The 23938-nt window shown below is 49.0% G+C and overlaps 1 protein-coding gene across 1 annotated transcript in view; it reads left to right on the top strand.

The window, feature by feature from the left end:
• Window positions 1-23938, top strand: part of AOAH (acyloxyacyl hydrolase) — a 124271-nt gene that overhangs the window by 23330 nt on the left and 77003 nt on the right. Inside the window, exons 3-5 of the mRNA XM_036247343.1 lie at window positions 700-766; window positions 7550-7649; window positions 21392-21451. Of these exons, the coding sequence (XP_036103236.1) occupies window positions 700-766; window positions 7550-7649; window positions 21392-21451 (227 nt within the window). The remainder of the gene's footprint in view (window positions 1-699; window positions 767-7549; window positions 7650-21391; window positions 21452-23938) is intronic.

Below are 23938 nucleotides of genomic sequence, written 5' to 3' on the forward strand. Positions count from 1 at the left end.
GGGTTCCACAATACACCCACAGACTGGAGACACAAGACCAGAGAATCAACACATCTCACTGTGCACACAGATCCATCCACAAAGCATTCCTGCACTCGTAACAGGGGAGGGGATGGGGAAGGAGACCGTGTGAGTGTGAGTGTGTGAGTGTGTGTGTGTGTGTGTGAGTGTGTGTGTGAGTGTGTGTGTGTGCTCTGCTGCAGATGGTAGGGCAGGAACACCTGTGACAGGTCCTCTCCTTTTATCTCTGAAATACCACCAGCAAAAACTAAATAGCCGAAGTGAAGTATTTTCCCCCGAAATGAACACCAGAGAAGAATATTTTTAACAAAGCAGCAGTTCAGGTTACTTTAAAGCGAGTCCTGTTTCTTTCAACTTCAACAAATGAGATCACCAACATTCAGATGTTCGCTGCGACAAAATAAAATAAAAGCCCAGAATTTAACTGCATTTTTAAAATACACGAGTGATCTTTAGCATGTATAGTAAACAAACTGGATTCACAGAAACCTAAGATGGAAATGATAGTGTAATGGCTACATTAACTCTAACATTTCCCCCAAACCTTTAAAATTAATGACTTGAATTCATGATCAATTAATCACAGCTTCAGTTCCTAGTAAAGATGATCGTTATTAACTCATGTGTTGAATTCATCATAATAAAAAATATTCCATTTTCCCTTTTTGGTTTCCTTAGAAAAACTGTTCTTAAAAAGCACCTGCTACTCAGTGGTACGCGTGTTCGGACCAGACATCATAAAACTGTGAGTATGCGGGACCTGGATCTGACCCTTCACTGCTGGGACGTGGGGGGAGCAGAAACGCGGGGGCAGCCTGCTCGGTGTCCCGCAGGGGCACTTACTGAACAAGGGCTTGGGCTGCGGCGTGCCAGGTCTTGTTAATAGTGAAAAATGCAAACCTCCCTGGGATCCTTTGTCGCTCTAGGCCAAGGCTCCCCTGAATTGCAGTGTGACAACCCGGCTTCATTTCCCTCCAAACGCCTTTCAGGAGAAGTTTCACCAACAGCAATAAATGCCTGGACCCTGCGGGCTGGACAAGGCCTGCGACCCTCTCTCCCGAGCTCCCCAACATGCCCCAGCCCGTCCCTTCTCAGGCCATGATCTTCCCAGTTCTTCTCCACTGTCCTCGCATCTAGGGTCCCTGCCCCTCTGCCTTCCCAGCCCCGCCCTGCCCCTCAGTATCCCACACCCGCACCATTATCACTATCTGTCTGCACCCTTTCTTATCTCTCTGTTTTTAGCTTAGCAGCACTGGATCAGATAAATCCCATGTTCATGGAAGTTTCTTGTCAAGGATCCATACATGGCTTTCTTATACTTATTATTTGGGTCATTACTTAGTTACTTTAAATAATGTAATTAGGCCCTGGCCAGGTTGGCTCAGCAGTTAGAGCATTGGCCCTCGGACCAATGAGTGATGGGTTCAATTCCGGCCAAGGGTACATACCTTGGTTGCGGTTCATCCCCAGCCCTGGTTGGGTCATGCAGGAGGCAACCAGCTGATGTGGCTCTAACACATCGATGTTTCTCTCTGTCTCTCTCTTTTTCCCTCCCTTCCACTCTATCTGATGATAAATAGAACAGTATCCTCGGGTGAAGAATAAAAATAAAAATAATAATAATAATAGCCCTGGCCAGTTTGGCTCATAGGTTAGAGTGTCGGCCCACAGACCAGAGAGTCCCAGGTTCAGTTCCTGTTAAGGGCACGTACTTCGGTTGCAGTTTGTCCCCGGCCCCAGCTGGGGTGGTGTGGGTGGCAGCCAGTCGACGTGTCTCTTATATTGATGCTTCTCTCTCTCTCTTCCCCCCTCTCTCCCTCCTGCTCTATCTGAAGATAAATGCAAAAATGTCCTCAGGTGAGGATAAATACAAATAATAATAATAACAACAACAACAATAATGTAATTAGCTTCGAAACCCACTACTCGGCTCTAGGACCTCGACAGTAACTTACTCTAACCAGAGGGTCTCTCTCTCCCTCACAATGCTTTTCTCCACCCAAGTAGCAAATCCCATGTTCATCTTTCTCTTGCTTTCCTTTTTCTATGGTTTCATCATGTTAATATAATTGAGTATAATGATATAAAAGCAGTATATATGATAATATAAGATAATTCCATAACATAATTAATAATATATTTAGTATATGTTCTTTTAAAACATATACATTGTTATTTCAGTTATTTCTTTACTTTATGAAGAGGGTATCACATTGTATATAATCTTTTGGGACCTGCCGCTCCAATGTGTGAGTCTGAGATCCATCCAGAGAGTTATGTTGTTGCTATAGTTATGTGCTCTGACTGTATAGACTATCCAGTGTGTCTCCACGGGAGTCTACTCCTTCCCTCTCCCGTGGATGGCTGTTTGGGTTGTTTCCTGGTTTTCTCTCTTCTGGATGCTGGTACAATGCACAACGCTATGTGGTTCCTCTTCTCTCTGCCAGTAGCCTCAGAGGAGAGAGGACAGCGAATTGTAAAGACAAAGAAACTGGAAATCACGCAGGCCAGGGCGACCATCGGTGCCCAGCCTGCGGTGCACCTGCCCCATTCGTACTGACCTCACTCTGCCGTGGTCAGTGATTTCTCGTGGGCCCTGGGCTGCGAGTGTTCGGAAGGCAGAGAACCTGTCTTCTGGCCAAATATCTTCCTAACGCAAGCGAACTGTGGCTCTCTCCGAGGTACAATTCTTCACACCCTCTGCAGGTTCCTAGCCCCGTACCCGGCTCTTTCTGAACCGGTGCCTGAGGACATTTCCAGACTTGTCCCTGGCAGCTCCACGGCACATCACAATCCAAACCACTCATAATCCCGCCCCTCCCTTCCCCGCCACACACACAACAGGAGGTTCCTGCCTCAGGGCCTTGGTAGGGGATGTTCCCTCTGCTTGGCACATCCAAACAAATTGTCTCCCCCAGACAAATCCTGCTTCTTTGGACCTCAGCTCCAGAATCACTTTCTCTGGAGGCCTTCCTGACCCCCCCAGGATAAAACAGACACCCTGCGACCACTACCAACACCACACACACACACACACACACACACACACACACACCCGGTACCCTGTGCAAACCCCAAGCATAGCACTTGCCACATCTATCTGTAATTTAATTCTCTATTGACTTTTCCGAGTTGCTAACCAGCCTGAAAGCCTTCTGGGGGCTAGGACTACACTTTATTCATCTTTGTATTTCTAGGTACTTAGCAAAATACTAAATATATGGAAAAAGGAAGGGGTGGGGGAGGGCTTGGAATCTCCAGGGCTTGGTACAATACTTAAGCATAGAAGGCTTTCAATAAATGTTTGTGTAATCAGTTCTTTAAATAAAACACAAAATTAACACTGCAGATGAGCTGTGAGTAGGCTGCGTCAAAGAAAATTACTTGGACATGTTAAAAAAGAACAAAAACAAAACCTTTTAGCCTACTCGGTGAATCTGTTTACATACCTAACATGAGCCAGGAGCTTTGGGGAAACGTCAGTTTGGCCAGACAGTGTGGGCTGGGCCTAGATCCAGAAACCAGGGAGGTAAATGGAATACAGTCACAGAAGCCAAAGTGGGCAGTACACCCAGATACCCAAAAGGGGGTGCCAGAGATCGGCTACAAAGCATTCTGGGAGTAAAAGGCAAGTCAGTGTCCTGGGTCCATTCGGAAACCCGCCGACCTTCAGTAGCTAGCCAGAGAGTGCCGAGTGGGACAGGCGCAAGGATCAGACAGGGGACAGACAGACACTGCACAAGGCCCCGGGCACCTCAAACAACTACAAGTGAACACAGGTGTTAAGAAAGAAGGGGGCCAGCAAGCCACCAAGAGAGGGTCACTCTCCGCATAGGTGCTGGGAAGGGGATGACCTTTTTCTTTGAGATGATTCAAAGTCGTGAGATGACTAGTCCTCCTTAGTAAGGGGTGGGCCACTTTGAAGAAGGCATATGTGAAAAATAATCCCCCCTTGTGGTTCTGTCCACAATTGCCAGTACCGACATTAGTTGTTTGCTGATCGAAATTGTTCCTCTTACATGTGCTCTTCTTACAGCCTGTGTTAATCAGGTAGATACAGTTCGGGGCGGAGGTGGGTCGTGACAGTGGCAACCTCATGTTCCAATATTAAATGTGTTTCCTAACCCGGAGGACATCGTTCCTCCTCAATATTTCCCTCCAGTCACTTCTCAGCCATGCATGGACTAAATTATTTGGTAATTACACTTCCTACCTACAGGGTGTTGTTAGGAAGTGGGACACCTGAGCATTCAGGCTTATTTCTCCAAGAACCTGGGTCACGCAGGGAGGGCTACCTCGAAGGGCAGCCGATCCTGGCCAGTGACCACACGCTGTGTCCTCCTGTGCCTCACCTTGACCTCCAGTGTGCCACGGGCTGCCATAGCAAACCTGATCCTGGTCTGCTGTTCATCTTAGCTCTCGTCCTCGACTCTATTTACGCTTCCCATTAAATCATAAAATAGTGTGTTCCCAACCTCAGAGCTCTCAGAGATCAGGAGAGGCCTCAGCTACAAACATTTTTTAGAAGAAAAATGCAAAATTAGTTTTCTAACAATTATGCTACTATACCTTAAATGTAATTAATGATTTTTTAGACACCCATCTACAAAGCAATATAACGGTGCCATTCACATGATAACTTCAAGATTTATAGAATTAATTAAATTCATAGTACACTAGAAGGCATGGGGTCCAGAAATAGGATAAAAGTAGTAATTTGTGAGAGGAAAAACTTCTTTCACTGCTTGAGTGTATCTCTGTGGCTATATATTAATATACAAAGCCTCCTTTGCAAGTGACATCAAAGGTCTGAATCTGATAGCTTTCATGTGTGAAAGTGTTACTCTGCCCATCTGTTAACTTAACCCGGACCTTGATCCCTCCTTTGTGGTTTATGATAATGATGATGATCATCATCATCATTCTACTGTAATCCTACCTGGAGTTGCTAATTAGCTCTGCCAAATGTGCGGAAGTCCACCGGTCCCCACGTGCCTCTCCTGCACACCTCTGTCCTTGTCAAGGTAGCAAAAGGAAACACAGTCAATTACAACATGACCATTTCGGTCCTATTTGCCGTGCTGAGAAAAAGAAAGCCATGTTGGGTGGGAATGGTTATTATGAGGGGAAGGAGAACAGGTTTTAGATACCGCCTGATAGGTTGGCTCTGGTTGGCCACAGGTGGGTTATTGACTGTAGATACAATTAATTAATTAATTAGTTATTAATTAATAAGAAAGATTAAGCAGAACCTATTTATCACCCTCCTGAGTCTACGAAATAGCAGACCCTCCTGAAGACAGAAGTCATCAGTTAAATAAATGGACCGTTCATTGGGGAACAGCCTCCCTCTCCCGATCAGTGAGCCTTGGCAGACACTGAACCGGTCATGGGCCTTGCCTCTGTCACAAACAGCCTGTCCCACCGCTTGTTAGATGTGGCCTCTTTATGCTTCAAGGGTCTTCCTCTCCACCTCCACGAGGAATCCCGGGGCCATGCAGACGACTCTCCTGATGAACTCTTTCCCTTTCAACTCGGGAGCTCACAAAAGGTCAAGAAGCCATCATGCCAGTCACACTGCTCATCTCGTTCAGCTGGAAGGCAACTGGGGAGCCCGTGGTCCCCAGCCTGTATGTTTTCACACACCAGTGACCATCAAAATATTTCAAGGAGGCGGCCCCTCCTTCTCTGATGGACTTTGAAATGATGCATTCTCCCTACTCTGGGGCAGTTCTTTCTGCAGAAAGTTTCATGACATAACCCTCAAGGTCCCTCCCAGCACTTTGTGGTCTGCAGTTCAAAGGCAGTGAGGGTCTGCCGTGCGAGTTTGATGTCCAGAAATCGTCGCAGCTGCTGCTCAGCACACCAGTGAAACCAGGGTGCCGCTCTGTCGTTGGCCTCGTGTTTGTCTACCCTTTCGAAAGCTCACATGTGTTATGCTGTGGGTCCAGGTGCCACCCCCCTTGGAGCACAGTGTGCAGAATGGCTGTCAGGGGGATGAGGCAGAGATGGGGGTGGAGTTGGGGCACAGACCCAGGGACTTACTGCCAGGCCTGAGTCACAGGGACCAAGCATTCCCCAGCTAACAGGGGGTTCTCCAGGGTTGGCCCCTGTATGGGCTGTGACTGCTGTCAAACAAACAAACAAACAGAAAAGAACAGAAACAGTATGTCCTTGATTATGAAGAAGGAAGACCAGGAGGAGGAGGGTCAGGGAGAGAAGAGACATGGCAGTAATTGTAAGAATTATAGAGGTGGTCATCATAATAGTGGGGGGTGGATTTATATAATAAGGGAGCCTACGACATACATGGAACTCAAAGGCAGAAACATATCCAGGCTCAGGACAGAGGTTGGGAACAGGACTGGGGAGCCCCCAGGAACACAGGAGGACCTGCCCCAGACTCTGTCAGTGCAAGTGTTGGGTTCTGTCTCCTGAACCCATCCAGCAGGCTAGCTTGCCAAAGCCCCGTCCACATGGCGGGAAATGGTATCACAGTCTGAAGTCACTGTAGCTCCTATTATTCCGGAAACAGCCCAGAATGAAGTCAAACTTTTTGATACCAGTTGCAGATTTCCATAGGAGAGAATCTGATTGGACCTACTTGAACAGTAGTCTAATGAAGTCCAATCAACTGGCTGGGAATTATGAACTTTAAACATGGTTGCCAGGAACCCGCCCTACTGGTGAAGGGGGACAGTTAATTGATCATATGAGCTGGAAATAGACCCCCAAAAGCATCTTCTAGAATTTACAACTGTTATTCCAAGATATTACCAACCTATGTTTCTGGCTTCTTTGTTTTTGTTGTTTGGCGTGGTTTGGGTTGGGTTGGGTTTGAGTGAATAATTTACTTGGAAATGTTACTAAAAGTACATCCTTCCCTGATTTCATTGAAGTAGCACAATATTTACGCTCATTATGCTTGGTAAGAAGAGGTGTCAGACAGAAAACGGATATGGAAGTCTTGTTTGAGCTCCTTCAAACCTAGACATAAACCAACATATTTGAAGAATAACAATTCTTTCTCCATCCCCAGGGGAAAAAAGTCAACCCGATTGTATTTTCTTCCATACAGTAAAGAAATATTTAAAGGGAAGAGATGATTTGGATTATGCCTGAGATATAATTTGGGGAGTTTAAGACTATATCATAAATGATTTTTTGCTATAAGCCCTGGGAAACTTTAAAATATCGTCCCCATCCAGTTACACCCCTGTCCATCTCTCCTTTCCCGATTTTATTGGTGGCTTCTGCTGAACGAATGTCACACACCTTGCGAAGCGGACACACAGCTCAGGGCCGTGCACACCCCGTCCCCACCCCTACGACCGTCTTCAAAGGCAGACGAGAGCAAGGTGGCAGGAAGTCTTTGCGACCCGGCACACACAGGACGGCACTGAGGCCAGGCTGCAAAGCGTCGAGGGGATTAGGATCCATCCTGGGATTTACCTCTCCTCCAAATAGCATCTATTTTCCAGTGCCTGAGAGATCTTAATAGCCATTGTTTTGCCCCATTTTCCTCCAGGCTCAGTGCTGACATGAATGCTGACGTCGTGTGTCACACCCTGCAGTTCTGTCAACAGGACCCAGGCCAAGCCTTCTGTCATCTCTACCCACTTCCCAAGGTGAGTGAGTGGGTTTCACCAGAAATGTCCGATGACTGTGACACACAAGCCCTTTGGAAGTGCTGTGAGGGGGGCTCAGCTTCCCTCAGCAATTTGGGGACAGAGGCAAGATGACATTTTCAATGACATCGTGTAAAATAATCTTCCCAAGTTTTAACCTAGATCTCTCCCCCCATGCTCCCCCCGTGCTGTTTACTATGATGCTGGGCTGGCCATCGGTAGGAGATCTGACCAGCCAAGGACAGAAGAGGTTTAAATCCCTCTCTACTGATTAAAAATCAAGCAAGTCCCTTTCATAAGGTGACCACCTCTCCCTGGTTTGCCCTGGACTTTCCTGACACAAGCACTGAAAATGCCACATGTAGGGAAACGTGGGCAGTCGGTCACCTTAGTCTGAGCTGTATTGTCCCCTCCTACCCCCACCCCCACATCAAATGGGTATGATAAAATACCCCAAATCCCTCTTTCAAGATTAATGATGGAAAGTAGGTGAGTTAAGACATTTAAAATGCTTAGCACAATACCTGCTACATTAAAAAGTGTTAATGCAAATGGTGGCTACTATAATTATTAGCAATATCACGATTATTCAGAGATGGCTGTTCAGAATACCCTGTGGGCACCACATCATGGTGGACAGTTTCTAATTGGCACGCAGGCGACAGAAGGCAGCCGTGTTGACTGGATGCCTTTCCCACGCTCTGAGTGACAGTACAGTATTAATCCAGTCGGGCCTCACAATATTGACATGCAGAAGCTTCCTGTAAAAATAAAATACAAACACCCTGGCCAGTTTGGCTCAGAGGTTAGAGTGTCAGATCGAAGGGTCGAGGGTTCGATTCCCAGTCAAGGGCACGTACCTGGGTTGCAGGGTTTTTTTTTGTTTGTTTGTTTGTTTTAATCCTCACCCGAGGACATTTTTCCATTTTTTGTACAGACAGAGTGGGAGGGAGAGAGAGGAAGAGAGAGAGAGAGAGAGAGAGAAAAACACATTGATGTGAAAGGGACACATCGAGTGGCTGCCACCCGCACGACCAACCAGGGCCGGGGACAAACTGCAACCGAGGTACGTGCCCTTAGCGGGAACCGAACCCGGGTCTCTCCGGACCGCAAGTGGACGCTCTAGCCGCTGAGCCAAACCGGCCAGGGCTGGGTTGCAGGTTTGATCCCTGGCCCTGGTCAGGGTCGTGCAGGAGGCAACCAATCAATGTGTCTCTCTCACATCAATGTTTCTCTCTCTCTTTCTCTCTCCCTTCCTTTCACTCTTTCTAAAAATCAGTGGAAAACGGTCCTCCGATGAGGATGAACAACAAAAAAAATTTAATTAATTAAAATACAAAATAAAATTCTATGCGTCCTTTCCAGAAGTGTAGTTTTTCTGTATATAATACTACAGGTCCTTGTTTTGTTTATAATTTCCTTTTTATTCTCATTGGAATGACGTCTATTTAACACTCGGGGGCTGATCCCACGCACACGATTTTGCTGACTGACAGTATTAAGCAGCGAGGAAAGAGATACAGACGCCGGGGGTGCGTGTGCGTTTCACGCTTCCCCCTCCCTGACCCGTGTGCCTGTCCCATCTCCCGTCATCCTACCTGAGAACGGTGGCCCCGCCGGCTGCCGGAAGAGAGTTAGTTTTAATCTTAAAAATACTTTTCCTGTGTTCCCGTAGCATGTGGCGATCGTACAGTGGTGTCTGCTGTTTGGTAAAAGTCCAGAGGAATCATGTGTGCCCGAGGCAGGTGACATGGGTTCTGTGATTTCCTCGCAGACCCCGTGTTGTGTACACCTCACACCCACCGCTATACGTAGCCACAGAACGTTCAGCTTCAAAGCAATGTATCTCTGTCCTCCGTGGAGTCTATACTAGGAATGTCATTGTTGCGGTGTACTACTGACACATACCAAGCAGGTGTGAATTGGTAGGGAGTCTCTGTCCTCCGTGGAGTCTATACTAGAAACGTCATTGTTGTGGCGTACTACTGACACACACCAAGCAGGTGTGAACTGGTAGGGAGTCTCTGTCCTCCGTGGAGTCTATACTAGAAACGTCATTGTTGTGGTGTACTACTGACACCTACGAAGCAGGTGTGAACTGGTAGGGAGTCTCTGTCCTCTGTGGAGTCTATACTAGAAACATCATTGTTGTGGCGTACGTACTACTGACACCTACAAAGCAGGTGTGAATTGGTAGGGAGTCTCTGTCCTCCGTGGAGTCTATACTAGACACGTCATTGTTGTGGTGTACTGCTGACACCTACGAAGCAGGTGTGAACTGGTAGGGAGTCTCTGTCCTCCGTGGAGTCTATACTAGACACGTCATTGTTGTGGTGTACTACTGACACCTATGAAGCAGGTGTGAATTGGTAGGGAGTCTCTGTCCTCCGTGGAGTCTATACTAGACATGTCATTGTTGTGGTGTACTACTGACACCTACAAAGCAGGTGTGAACTGGTAGGGAGTCTCTGTCCTCTGTGGAGTCTATACTAGACACGTCATTGTTGTGGTGTACTACTGACACCTACGAAGCAGGTGTGAACTGGTAGGGAGTCTCTGTCCTCCGTGGAGTCTATACTAGACACGTCATTGTTGTGGTGTACTACTGACACCTACAAAGCAGGTGTGAACTGGTAGGGAGTCTCTGTCCTCCGTGGAGTCTATACTAGGAATGTCATTGTTGTGGTGTACTACTGACACCTACGAAGCAGGTGTGAACTGGTAGGGAGTCTCTGTCCTCCGTGGAGTCTATACTAGACACGTCATTGTTGTGGTGTACTACTGACACCTACGAAGCAGGTGTGAACTGGTAGGGAGTCTCTGTCCTCCGTGGAGTCTATACTAGACACGTCATTGTTGTGGTGTACTACTGACACCTATGAAGCAGGTGTGAATTGGTAGGGAGTCTCTGTCCTCCGTGGAGTCTATACTAGACATGTCATTGTTGTGGTGTACTACTGACACCTACAAAGCAGGTGTGAACTGGTAGGGAGTCTCTGTCCTCTGTGGAGTCTATACTAGAAACATCATTGTTGTGGCGTACTACTGACACCTATGAAGCAGGTGTGAATTGGTAGGGAGTCTCTGTCCTCCGTGGAGTCTATACTAGACATGTCATTGTTGTGGTGTACTACTGCACCTACAAAGCAGGTGTGAACTGTTGCGGTGTACTACTGACACCTATGAAGCAGGTGTGAATTGGTAGGGAGTCTCTGTCCTCCGTGGAGTCTATACTAGACATGTCATTGTTGTGGTGTACTACTGACACCTACGAAGCAGGTGTGAACTGGTAGGGAGTCTCTGTCCTCCGTGGAGTCTATACTAGACACGTCATTGTTGTGGTGTACTACTGACACCTACGAAGCAGGTGTGAACTGGTAGGGAGTCTCTGTCCTCCGTGGAGTCTATACTAGACACGTCATTGTTGTGGCGTACTACTGACACATACCAAGCAGGTGTGAACTGGTAGGGAGTCTCTATCCTCTGTGGAGTCTATGCTAGAAACGTCATTGTTGTGGTGTACTACTGACACCTACAAAGCAGGTGTGAACTGGTAGGGAGAATTACCTGCCTGCAGAAGGTAGGTGAAGATACAGATGGAAATAACGTCCAGCCTGCCAGAAGCCTTCCTCATGACCCTCCCCAGTCACACCGCCCCCAGGCAGCCACTATTCTGTTACCTGTCACCACAGGTGAGTGCACTTAGGTACAGGCCGTCTTGAACTTCATCCCACCAGCATCCCACAGAACACTGTGCTCTGTGACTGGCCCCCCCTTGTCCATGACATTCATCTGTGTTTTGCATGTAACAGTATTGTTGCCGAAAGTAGTCACAAAATCATCTCTTTTTTGTTTTTGGAGGTTAGAACTATATATTTAAATGTGTTCCTTTTTTACTAGATGTTTTAGGGTGGCCTTGGTTAATAGGGTCATGCAGGTTTCAAGTGGACATGTCTGACACACGATCTGTACACCGCCTGTGTGCCCACCACCCAGAGCGCAGCCAGCCTTTGGCGTAACTCCTGCTGTAGCTTCGCTCAGTGCAACCCAATCGGCTCTCGCCTTCTTTCCGATCCATTTCCACGCTGGCTGCCAGAAATACCTTTCTAGAAGGAAACAGGATCCTGCCACCCACCTGTCACCCTGCCTTTGCCGGGAAAGCAGTGTCTCCCTCATCTGTAACCTGCTCAGCTGCTCCTCCCGCAGACCTCAGCGCCATGCTGCCACCACAGGGGGCACTGCTGAGTCCTCTGCACACCCCTCTCCTCGGCGCTCCCGTGGTCTCCTCACTGGACTGGCTCGACACCGTGTGCTTGCCCACCGGCTGTCTCTCCCACTGGCCCTGACCTCCAAGGGGACGGACACTCTGCTTGCCCACCACTGGACACCCAGGGCCAGGGATGGCGCCTTCTACCTACCAAAGAAATCTTTGTTCAATCAGTAAATGAGCCCTGGCCAGTTGGCTCAGCAGTAGAGTGTCTGCCCGTGGACCAATGAGCGCAGGTTAGATTCCAACCAAGGGCATGTTACCTCGGTTGCGGTTCATCCCGGGCCCTTGTGGGGGTCATGCAGGAGGCAACCAGTCAATGTGTCCCTCTCACGTCGATGCTTCTCTGTCTCTCCCTCTCTCCCCGTCCCACTCTGTCTGAAGATAAATAGAAAAATATCCTCAGGTGAGGATCAAAACAGTAAGGCTCTGGCTGGTTTGGCTCAGCGGTTGGAGCATCGGCCTGCGGTCCAAAGAGACCCGGGTTTGGTTCCCGCTAAGGGCACGTACCTTGGTTGCAGTTTGTCCCCGGCCCTGGTTGGGTCGTGCAGGTGGCAGCCACTTGATGTGTCCCTTTCACGTCGATGTTTCTCTCTCTCTCTTCCTCTCTCTCCCTCCTGCTCTATCTGAATAAAAAATGGACAAATGTCTTCGAGCAAGAATAAAAAATAATAATAATAAGTAAATGAAGAGCCACTGGCTTCTCGTCGACATTACTAATAGAAAGCCAGATTTTCCTTGCTTTATGGCCACACTAATTTTCCCACAAACTCCCTCTGTCTGGTCAGATGATCCCCCAGCCATGACCCCCACATCCCTGCTACCCAGAAGGCCCTGTCAACACCCGGCTCCTTCAGGCCCATCTCACCGTCCCCGTCTCTGAAAGCAATTCCTAGATTTCTTCACAGACTCTTAACCCTCCTCTCAGCCATCATCACAAAACACCTTTGAGTACTGCAGTGTGCCCGTACTGATTGAAATGCCTTCCATATGAATCGTTCGATCTTAGGATCTGGGCATTGTCGTCCACTGTGGCAGAGCGGAGAGTCAGGCACAGGGATAGAAAGGTAAACGGACACAGGTGTTCTCACTAGGACGCAAGCGTGCGGGCGGCCGGTGTGCGTCAGGCCCGTCTGGTTGGCCCCCTTGCCAGGCGCATGCTTGGTGTAGGGATAACACGCCAGGCACAGGGCTTCCTGTGCACAGTCTCCTGCACAGCGTTCCTGGGGACGGGGTGTTTATTTTGCAGGCGAGGGTGTTGAGGGGAGGAGAAGTTAAGGGGCTTGCCCAGGCTGCACAGCGAGTCAGTGAGAACGAAGAATTCGGCCCAGCCCTGTCCGTCTGGGAAGCCCAGGTTCTTGCCGCTGTTCTCTGCGCCGCACCGGAACTCCTGGGCACTGTTACTTGGAATAAACCCTGCTCCGGGGCAGCTGATTCCTCACGAGCGGGACTCGGCCCCTGTCTGCCCTGCCTGCCAAACGGTCAGATTCCAGTAAAACAGAGGTGGTGTGAAGCGAGCCCTGGGCCCTGAGACATGTGTGCCATAGGCGAACGGCCGAATGGGCCCTCTGTGCCCAGCAGAGCAGGCCCTGCGGCGGGCTCCAGGGGTCTGGCTGCCCTGGGGCTGCAGGAAGAGGGGGCACTGCATTGAACGGCCGCAGTGAGCCCCTGGCCATCGCCTGCCGCTCAGTGGGCATTCCAGGCTCACTCCGGCCCATCCTTTAGCCGTGACTCATAGCTTCAACCACCAGGTGTTCAAAACGGCAAGCTCTGTTTCTAAGTAAGCAAAGCAAGAAACAATCCACAGTGTGCGCCTGGCGCTGGGCGGGAGGGGAAGGAGGAGGGAAAAGGAAGAGGGAGGAGAGGAGCGGGGAACAGGTAAGACACGAGACGTCAGACTGCAGACTGCACCCTAAGGACCACCCAGATGGCCTGTGTCACCTACTGGGGGGGAGGAGTGTTTATTCCATTCTTCCCATTTGCAGCAGAACAAGGCATTGCCTGCAGCTGGGGTGTGCGCCGCAGGTACACAAGCAGAATTCTGACACCACTCCAACTGAAATCTGAACGTGCACCCTGTTGCTCCTTCGTGTGCACACTGTCGCTCTGGAAACCTCTCTTATTAGATGAGCTTGTCACAGTGCGTGATCCCCGACTGGGCACGGAGCAGCCTAGAGCCTCCTCGGCTTTAGGCTGCTCCCTCCCGGGTCCCCTACCTTGGAGAGCCCCAGGCAGACCCTGAAGCTGACAGCGGGCCCTCCTTCTCACCACCCTGAGCTGGAGGGACCGGCTTCATCTGCAGACATCGCAAAGGCCCCCTGGAGACCTGCTTCCCCCCACTTGGATCCCCATTAAAAGAGAATTATATTCAGAATGTGTGCGCTGGTGGCGCCAGACTCTCCTTATTTCCCTGGGGCCTCCAGCCAATTCCAATGCTGCGAGGGGCCCACAGCCGCAGGAAAGCAACCCAGGCTCAGAAGCGGTTCTGCCCGCAGCGAACGGGTTTCTGCAGGAGCCAGAGGCCTGCGGTGCGGAGTGGGGGTGCACGCATGCACGGGGAATCCGTGCTTCTCTGGACCCAGACCCAGGGAGCTGCCAGACGAGGGTCTGGGAAGGAGTAAGTTTGCTCTGCTTTCGTGAGGAAGTGGCGGATGGCGACTCCTTGCTGCTCAACCGAGAAATAAACAAACTGACGTTGGGAGTTTCTCACACGTGGTGTGCAGTTGAGGTTGAAGGGCCTGACCCAGGTCTCCTACCTGGTGAGTAAACCTGAACACAGCCCAGGGCTCCGGACTGGGGACGCGCGCTGGACACTTCGGCACCTGCGTCTGGGGGAGGTTATGTCGCACCTTCCGAGTGGCCGGTGCTCAGGGTCAAGGGAAGTCAAGGCAGCTGGGGTGTACGGTTTAATGAAATGTTCGGAAGACCTGAATTTCCAAGAATCTTGCATAAGTCCCTCAACTTTCTCATCACCAGTGAACTCATTCACTCACTCCTTCAGTTATACCGCAACGGGCATTTCTTCAGCATGTACCAAGCTCTGCCAAGCACCCTGAGTAAGTTACCTCGTTTGCCCATCACAGTCTGCAGGACAGACATGGTGTCCCCACTCTATAATACGCCCGCTGAGCCCCAGAGAACGGAAAGACTCAATGTACGCTCATTAAGCTGGTGTCATGATAGGTACGCACTAGAGGCTGAAAAATAAAAGACCACAGGCACAATCTGAGTGGCTCCCACTCAGCCAGTGGGGGACTCGGTGCCTGTCACACAGCATCGAAGGTCCTGCCACCCAACGAGGGGATCCCATCGTCCCAACTGTACAGATGAGAAGTCCAAGTTCAAGCAAATTGTTGGTTGTGGCGTTGTTGAGTTTTTAAAGTTTCTCTTTAACCATCTCAAGACATTTTCAACAAGATAAATGAAGGGGAAATGTACCCTTTCAGATGCAGGAAAGTCAGCTTAATATGGAGCAGAATATAGGACCTAACAATAAACTCCAATGCATTTGCGATTCTTATTTTCGATTTAGAAAATAGAGTTTCAGATCAGTGCTAAAACACTGGCTTATCCAATGGAACTAAATACTAGCCATTTAAAATGAAATTTAGCCTGGCCGGTGCGGCTCAGTGGATGGAGCACTGTCCCATGGACTGAGAGGTCCCGGTTTGATTCCCGGTCAGGGCACATGCCCAGGTTGTGGACTCGATCCCCAGTGGGGGCATGCAGGAGGCGGCCGATCGATGTTTCTCTCTCACATTGATGTTTCTCTCTCTCTCTCTCTACCTTACTCTCTCTCTAAAAAACCAATAAAAACAAATTTTAAAAAAATAAAATTTAAGCTAAATAAATCCCAAATGAATTAAAGGTTGAATCAATTACAGAGAATGAAATCATTAAAGATGAAAAACCCAAGCAAAATTATTTGTAATTTTTTTTATACAAAAGTCACAAAGGGAAACATGAATGCATCTGACTAGTTAAAACCCATCATACACAACGTCAAAAGACAAATGGCAGCCCTGGCCGGCGTGGCGCAGTGGATTGGAGAGTCGTCCTGTGCACCAAAAAGTTCCAGGTTGATTCCTGGTCAAGACACACACCCAGGTTACAGGTTCTATCCCTGGTCAGGGCACATACAGGAGACAATCAATCATTTCTTCTTCTTCTTCTTCTTCTTCTTCTTCTCTCTCTCTCTCTCTCTCTCTCTCTCTCTCTCAAAAGCAATAAAAACGTATCCTCAGGTGAGGATTCAAACTAAAACTAAAAAAGGACAAACGGCAAACTGGGAAAATGTTTTTGTACTACACCATATAAAGATTATTTTCTCCATGATTCAAAGAGCTCCTATAAAATCAAAAAGAAGAAAAAAAAAATGAGCAAAGGCCATAGACAATTGGTTTACCAAATAAAAAGGATCAAACTAAAACTGTAAGGGGAAATGTTGATCCCTTTCTCTTAATTAAAAAGGTGAAAATTAAATGAGAATCCATCTACCTCTCATGCATGTTGCTTCCACAGAACTCTTTGAAGGTCATTAGATGAGAAATGATCACAGAAGAGAAAGGCCTTCCATATCAGAGACCACTAAATGAAATTGCTCCCCAAAGACCTGAATAGAACTGAGAAGACATTAAACACTGAGCTTGGATGTACAGCCTACAGTTCAGTTTTCTCTCTGAGCATTTCAAAGGATCTGGATGGAGAATCCAAGCTGTATTTTGGTTTAAACCCATATTTGGAACCTTGGAGAATTTATCTACTTAGACTTGTTTAAAAACTTCTTTGGAGGTCATTAAACTCAGAGAGATCTCAAAACTCTTCAAAAGAAAGCAATAGTAGTGTGAATGTTAAGTTATACTTGAATTCTGATAAGTAGAAGAAATCAAATTATTCCAAAGAAGATATTTGAATGGCATTTGGGATTTGACCATGTTTCTTGCCTGCTTTCAAGAAGTTAAAAAATATAAAAAGAGCCCTGCCGGTGTGGCTCAGTGGTTGAGCATCAACCCTGCACCAAGAGGTTGCCGGTTTGATTCCCGGTCAGGGCACCTGCCCCGGCTGTGGGCCCGATGCCCATTGGGGGATGTGCAGGAGGCGGCCAATCAATGTTCTCTCTCATTGATGTTTCTATCTCTCTCTCCCTCTTCCTTCCTCTCTCTCTAAAACATCAATAAAGAAAAAAAAAATTTTTTTAAAAGATAACTATCTCTCTCTTAAAAATATTCTTCTTTCTGCCCTTAGCTCAAGTAAAGCTAATGGCCATAGTGATTCTAACAGTTCTAAAAGATACTCTGAATTTTTAAGTTTTCATCACTGGTCTCCCAGCATCCCCTCTTGGTCCTCCTCTTCACCTCATTAATCACCACATCAAGGAGGCATTTCTTCTAAGACATTTGTCCCGATGCCAGAGACGAAGCCAAGTCCTCTAGCATCCCACCCCATCCTTCCACAACTCATTACAATTGTCATTAAACAACTGCACAAAATTGCAATTTTAAATTGTAATTGTAAATTGCAATGTAAATTAAATTTTAATTTATAAAATTATTATTTCATATGTTAAGATGTAAACACCAGGAGAACAGTTAATCTGGCTGTTTTATTCCTCGAACATATGCTGTTCCCTGAGATTTCCCCAGAGCCCAGCACAGTTCAACACGCTTACTAATTGCTCAATAAAAGTCTGTTGCATGAACAGTGTGGCGTAGAGAACAATGCCCCCTCAAAGAGGTCCGCATTCTAACCCCCACATTCTAGCCCTTCCCTTCCCTGGCAAAAGGGACCTGCTGACGCCTGATTTTAGCCTCTTAAGACTCATTGAAGACTTCTGACCTACAGAACTGTAGAATAAATTCCTGTTGGTTTAGCCCACTACATTTTTGGTAATTTGTTTCAGCAACAATATAAAACTGATACAAATTGATTCTTTGAGAAACATTATGCAGGACTGTCCTAGCAACCTGAACGCAAATGGAACACTATTAAAAAATTAGAATACTATGTTACAAGACAATTGACCTAAGACAACCCAGTGACTGAACCCACCCATCATCTGCCTAACCTAATCATCTGCCAGAGATCGTGTGTTTTGAAGAATAGGACCATATCTTATAAAGAAAATAACCCATAGAGCCCAGCACTGGAGAATGGGTGTGTCCACACACTAGGGAGGAAAGTCAAAATGAAACAAAACTGTGGGTTGTGAAACCTTGAACATGCCCCTCCCCAGCACTGGGTCTTGGATCTCTCCTGTAAAGTGGGGTTGAGAACTGCTATTCCTACCTCTCCAAGTCGGTACATATAAAGTATAGGCAATGGCCGGTCCAGAACCAAAAGCAGAAGAATTTCAGAAAGACTGTGAAGAGGTCTGTAGTGATGGTGGTGGTGGTGACGGTAGTACAATCAGTGAATGGTGATGTCAGAAAAAGGAGGAGGCTGGGAATAGTGCTGTTTCAAATAAGGCAGTTTTTGCCCTGGCCGGTTTGGCTCAATGGTGAGTGTCAGCCCATGGACCGAAGGGTTGCAGGTTTGATCCTCAGCCCCAACTGGGGTTGTGCAGGAGGCAACCAATAGATGTGTGTGTCTCTCTCCCTCCCTTTCTTCTACTCTACCTAAAAATCAATGGAAAAATATCCTTGGGTGAGGATTAACAAAAAATAGTAATAATATATAAAATAAGGCAACTTTTTAAAAGGTGTTGCCTGGAAAAAAGGTAGGGATAGTGTGACCAATTGTATTGATGATACCAATCGCTCTGCAATATCCCTCACTGAACATTGATCCCTCCGGAGAACTGAGCTGACTTAAAACCATAATATATGATGCTTGATACAAACCATAAATGTTTCCCCTCACTTCCCATTTTCCCATCTATTGAGCACCTACTCTGCCTGTCTGTCTGGAGCTGAGCCGTAGAAAGCAACAGAGAAGCAGGGGCTTGTCTTCGGGTTTCAATGCTGTGAAGGATGAGCTTTAGGATAACAAGGGCCCCATGGCAGAAATTCGCACCTGAACCTAACGCCCTACTGTCACCTGCTTGAGGTGCTGACTCTGTACAAGAGGGGAAATTCCGGGATATGTTGGAATGTCTGGGAAAAGCCAACATTGCATCCAACAAGGTCCGTGTTTCCGCGTGCTGCTCCGCAAGCGGTCTTTCTGCTTAAAATGCCTGTTTCAAGGTGAGGACGGTAAAGGCTGGTCTGGCCCCGCTGTTAGTCCTCAGGAAGCGTGCTGGGCGCCGCGTGGGACCGCGGTCTGGAGGGGCCCACAGGCTGCACCATGACCTTGGCCCCTTTGTTGAAGGATCATGAAGAGGTCTGGGCAGTCCTAGGGAGGGGCTGGGTGGCCAGGCTGTGAAGGGGACACTCAGGCCTCAGGACACAACTGTTTACCGACTGGCACAGTGTTTCAATGTTTTAAGAAACGTTCACTATACAAGGGATCCTGGCGACCAGGGCCACCTGGAGAGCGGCTTCCTTTCTCAAGAGCCACCGTGCATGAGTAGATGTCAGCGGGCCTGCCGCCTAGGACACAGGAGCCCTGGTGTGCCATCCCCTGGACTTGGCCACGGCTGTGTGAACTGCGCAGGCGCCAGGAAGGGGGTTTCAGAGGCGGCCGTCACTGGCCCTGCCACCCTCCTTCCTAAAGCGCCTCCTGGAAAATGTGCTCTGGCCCAGGCTCACCCTGAGCCGTCCCTGCTCCAGCCTTGTCCACACGGCGTGGCGGAGGTCTCCCGAGCACAGGCCCCGGGGGAGGAAGGGTCTCCCAGGCACAGAACACACCCGGCGCCGGGTACAGACTCAGGTCCTGAACACCGTCGGCGGTGGCCAGCATCTCCCAAGGGGCCTCCCTGCTGACCAAGTCCCATTCACTACCCTTCTTCCTGCTTTAATGCAGGGACAGCGTCTCGGTTACCTCTGTCAGAACTGTGCCACTGTCCCCGAATCCCAGCTTCCCTGCGGATTTGGGTGAAGGGAAAACGGCCTGGACCACGGAAATTGTCCAGCCATTGAGAAGTACAGGTTGGTGGTTGCAAAATAGTCACGGGGCTGTAAAGTACCGCACAGGGAATGGCGTCAATGACTCTGTAATAAGTATGCATGGCGCCAGCTGGGGACCGGAAACATCGGGGAGCACTTTGTAGTGTACATGATTGTCTACCCACTGGGCTGTGCACCTGAAACCAATACAAAATGATATTCAACATAAACTGTAATTGAAAAAGAAATTTTAGCCCTGGCCGGTTTGGCTCAGCAGTTAGAGCGTCGGCCCACGGGCCAGAGAGTCCCAGGTTCGGTTCTCGCTGAGGGCACGTACCTCGGTTGCAGTTTGTCACCAGCCCCAGTTGGGGTTGTGTGGGTGGCAGCCAGTCGATGTGTCTCTCTCACATCGATGTTTCTCTCTCTCTTTCCCTCCCTCTCTCCCTCCCACTCTATCTGAAGATAAAGGCAAACGTGTCCTTGGGTGAGGATAAAAAGAAAAAGAAATTTTAAAGTGTCAAGTTATTGAGCAGGGGCTCATCAGGGCAGGCCCTGGCTCTTTAGGAATGATGGCCTGTAACCCGTAGCACCCTTATGTGATAGGTCGCGGTAACCCCCAATTTACATGCAAAAATAGGGCCTTCTTTCATATCCGGGAATTCTGTGGACAGACTTCAGAGCAGAACTTGCTCAGAGTCGCACCGCTTGTGAGCAGCCAAGCTGGGCTCGGACCCATCGCCCAGGCTCCACGAGGGCCACACAGGGCAAACCGAGGAGGGATGTGGCGGAGCCAGGACATCTGGGCGCACAGAAGCTCTGGGAAGCAGCGTGGGCGGCAAATACTCTCCATCCCCCACCCCCACGGGGTTACTGTCTCCCCAGCCTCCGACAAATACAGAGATGTGGACTTCCACAACAGGTACTGGATTGATTCGCTGACCCGATGCCCGCCGTGTGAACCCAGCATGTTCTCAGATGCTCCAGGAATGGCTGCCAGGGGGGTCGTGTGACCAGGAGCAGGGAGCGGGAAGGCGGGACGGGAGGTACTTTGTACGAAGTCAGTGTTGGGCACAGGTGCTCGGGTCGGCTGGGTCCGCCTCCCACCCTGGGACTTTCAGACACAAGCACTAGCTGGTCCTTGGGGAGACCAGTGCAGCCCCGGGGCAGGAAGGCAGGGGTTCAGGCGGAGTCTCTGCCAGACACCAGCTCCGTGACCGTCAGCCAGCTTCATGGCTTTTCCGCGTCTCCATTTCCTCGTCTGTAAAAAGGGCTGTAGTCAAGGTTCAACCCGGCAACGTGCGCAACGTCCTTAGCGCGGCATCTGGCGCAGAGTGAGCCCCTTTGTAAAGACCGGACCAACGGGAAACGCCTCCTTGTCAATTATTTTAGCACAGATTTACGGACTCACGTCTTTGTTTCAAACTCACAGACTTGATAAATCCTAACGTTAGAGAAGCCGTAAGTGATGACGTGGTCTAACTTTGTTGTTACAGGAGACCTGGAAATCTACCCTGGAGAAGGCAAGACAGATTGTCAAGAAATCCCCAACTCTGGTAAGTGGTCAGCGGGTAGAATACCAGCCCTTTCCTGGGCACAGTCACCCCTCCCTGGCCCCTGCCTTCACGTGCCAAGAGCCAGGGGCTACCCCGGACATAGGCCCACAAGGCACCATAGCTGACGTGGGATTGAAGTGGGAATATGAGCTCTGTCTCCTCTCTCCTCTTCCCTCCGTCTTCTGTCTGCACGGCAGTATGTTTAGCAGGTCCCCAGCCCTCCACCCACTAGATAGCAGCACTGCTGTCCACCCTTGCTCAGTCGTGACAATCAGAAAGGTCTCCTGACACCCCCAAGTGCCCTCTGAGCACTGCTGAGACCATATCGGAAGAGGCTGTGTATCCTCTTGCTCCTCCACTTTCTCAGTATGAGGCCTCAGACTGAGCCTCAGTTTCCCCATCAGGAAGATGGGGCAGTGACCGTGTTCCCGTCTGGAAGCATGGATGTGAGGACTAACAGAGTCGGTGTGTGTGGAGCCCCTGCTATCGTGCCTGGGACTCATCCACCACCTGTAAATGCCAGTAAAATCCTCACATGATTATTCCTCTCCCTGATTTGTCCTCTTTGGGATAATGCTTTGATGCAACAGATAGAATGTTTAGTTCAAATCGTGGAGTCAAGCGTTTGACTTATACTCTGGTTACAAATCAGCCCCAACTGAAAAGGAGGCGAGAGAGTAGGTTGTTGAGAGAGGGGTCTCCCTCATGCTTGGGCCCTGGCAGGACAGGGGTCATCAGGGAGACGAGAGGGCAGGGCCCCTGTCCTTGGCTCCTCCCACCTGGCCAGCTCGTCACACACGCGCTGACGCACTACCATGAAGGGAGTATTGAGTTGGTCACATGGAAATGAAGAGGAGAAAATTCCTCCATGCTCAGCTTGCCGGGTTTAGCAGATAACAATAGCGGATGCCCAGTTAAATTTGAGTTTCAGATAAACGATGAATCGTGTCGTAGTGTAAGTGTGTCCAGTGCAGCATCTCATCTGGTAGCGCCGTTCACGGAGGGCACTTGGGATTTGATGTGCAAGGTGGATACGTGTCTCTTGGCACTATGCAGGCATTTCTACACCATCTATTAATCAATCACCATGTCCGCATTGCTCCTCATTATTTAATTCAGTGGATCATGAAAGTCCAATTGGAGCTAGTTTAGCTCATCTGCTTAAGTCATTGAACAAGAAATTGAAACACCACTTGAGACCCTTGACCGTGACTTCGGAATTCTAAACAGAACTGAAGAATGATACAACTCTTCCTTTCGTCTTCTCAGTACGCATCTAAAAACTTATTCTCCGGGCGTTGATTTCTTCACCAGCACAAACTGCCTTGGCATTAACTCAAGGGCTAATTAGGATTTTACAGTTTTCGATTTCCCTCACCAGGATTGCGAGCGTACTTCACGGAGCAGGATTCCAATAGTTCCTTGCATGCGGCCAAAAAAATCCACCCGAACAATTCAACAATAATAAACTTCTCCAAAACCTCCTCCAATTTATCTATTCTCCAGATTAAAGCTCTCAAGGAAAAAACTAATCATAAAATGCAAATAAGCGTTTTGGAAAAACTGCTCAGAGGATATTGGTGGCGGCTGATGGACCCGCAGCCCCGGCCGGAGGGAAACAGAAACACGCAGCCTGTCAGACTGCGAGAACCAGGCTGGGGAGGGGTCTGTGCTGTTGAAGGGGCTCACACGTTCCGGGAAGGTCTGAGTTTCCTCGGGGGCACTGTGCACGGGTTGGGCAGAACCCTGAGCGTGCAAGGGCTTAGAGTGTCTGAGTGATGGAATCACTTTATTTCACGCTCACAAAAAACTCCTACAAAGTAGACAGCGTGCCTTCATGATCAACCCCATTTTGCAGATGAGAGGACTAAGGGTCAGGCAGGTGAAGCACCTAGCTCACTCCACATAACCAGGGAGTGAGAACCCCATCATTTAAATCCAGACTTAGCTACTTCCAAGTTCCCACCCTGTCCACTATGTCGAAGGCTCTCGACCAGACCTCCTCGGTGCTCGATGTTAGGATCATGCACAGCCTGGACGCTGTACGCGACGCCCCTGATCTTAACCCTACCTACTCAATGGCCTCTTCCAGGACGCCTTTAAAAAGTGCTGCTCTTCAAACTCCACCCTGACCAATTAGATCCAAGTAAAACAATACACAACGAGAGCTGGAAGGCACTGGGCCATGCAGGAACTCCGGGCCAGGTGGGCTGTGTGCAGGGGGTGGTACACGCCCCCTTTGCCTCCTGTGTATCCCGTGCACCGCCCGTCCACCCCTGGTTGTCGCTCCGTGTCGATCCAGCAGCCCGGTGTGGGAGAAGCTCAGGTGTGTGCCGACGCTGGTGAAATCGATTGCAAAATGAAGATGCTGCCAGGCTCCCGCGCTCAGGGACAGCCCAGGCTTGGGACTGTCATTTTAGGGATGACGTGCAGCCAGAGGCAGTATTTTAAATCCACAGCTGAGCTCATAACAGCCCACATTTTGCC

Source organism: Molossus molossus, unplaced genomic scaffold (assembly GCF_014108415.1).
Source record: "Molossus molossus isolate mMolMol1 unplaced genomic scaffold, mMolMol1.p scaffold_m16_p_7, whole genome shotgun sequence".
NCBI classification, from domain to species: Eukaryota; Metazoa; Chordata; class Mammalia; order Chiroptera; family Molossidae; genus Molossus; species Molossus molossus.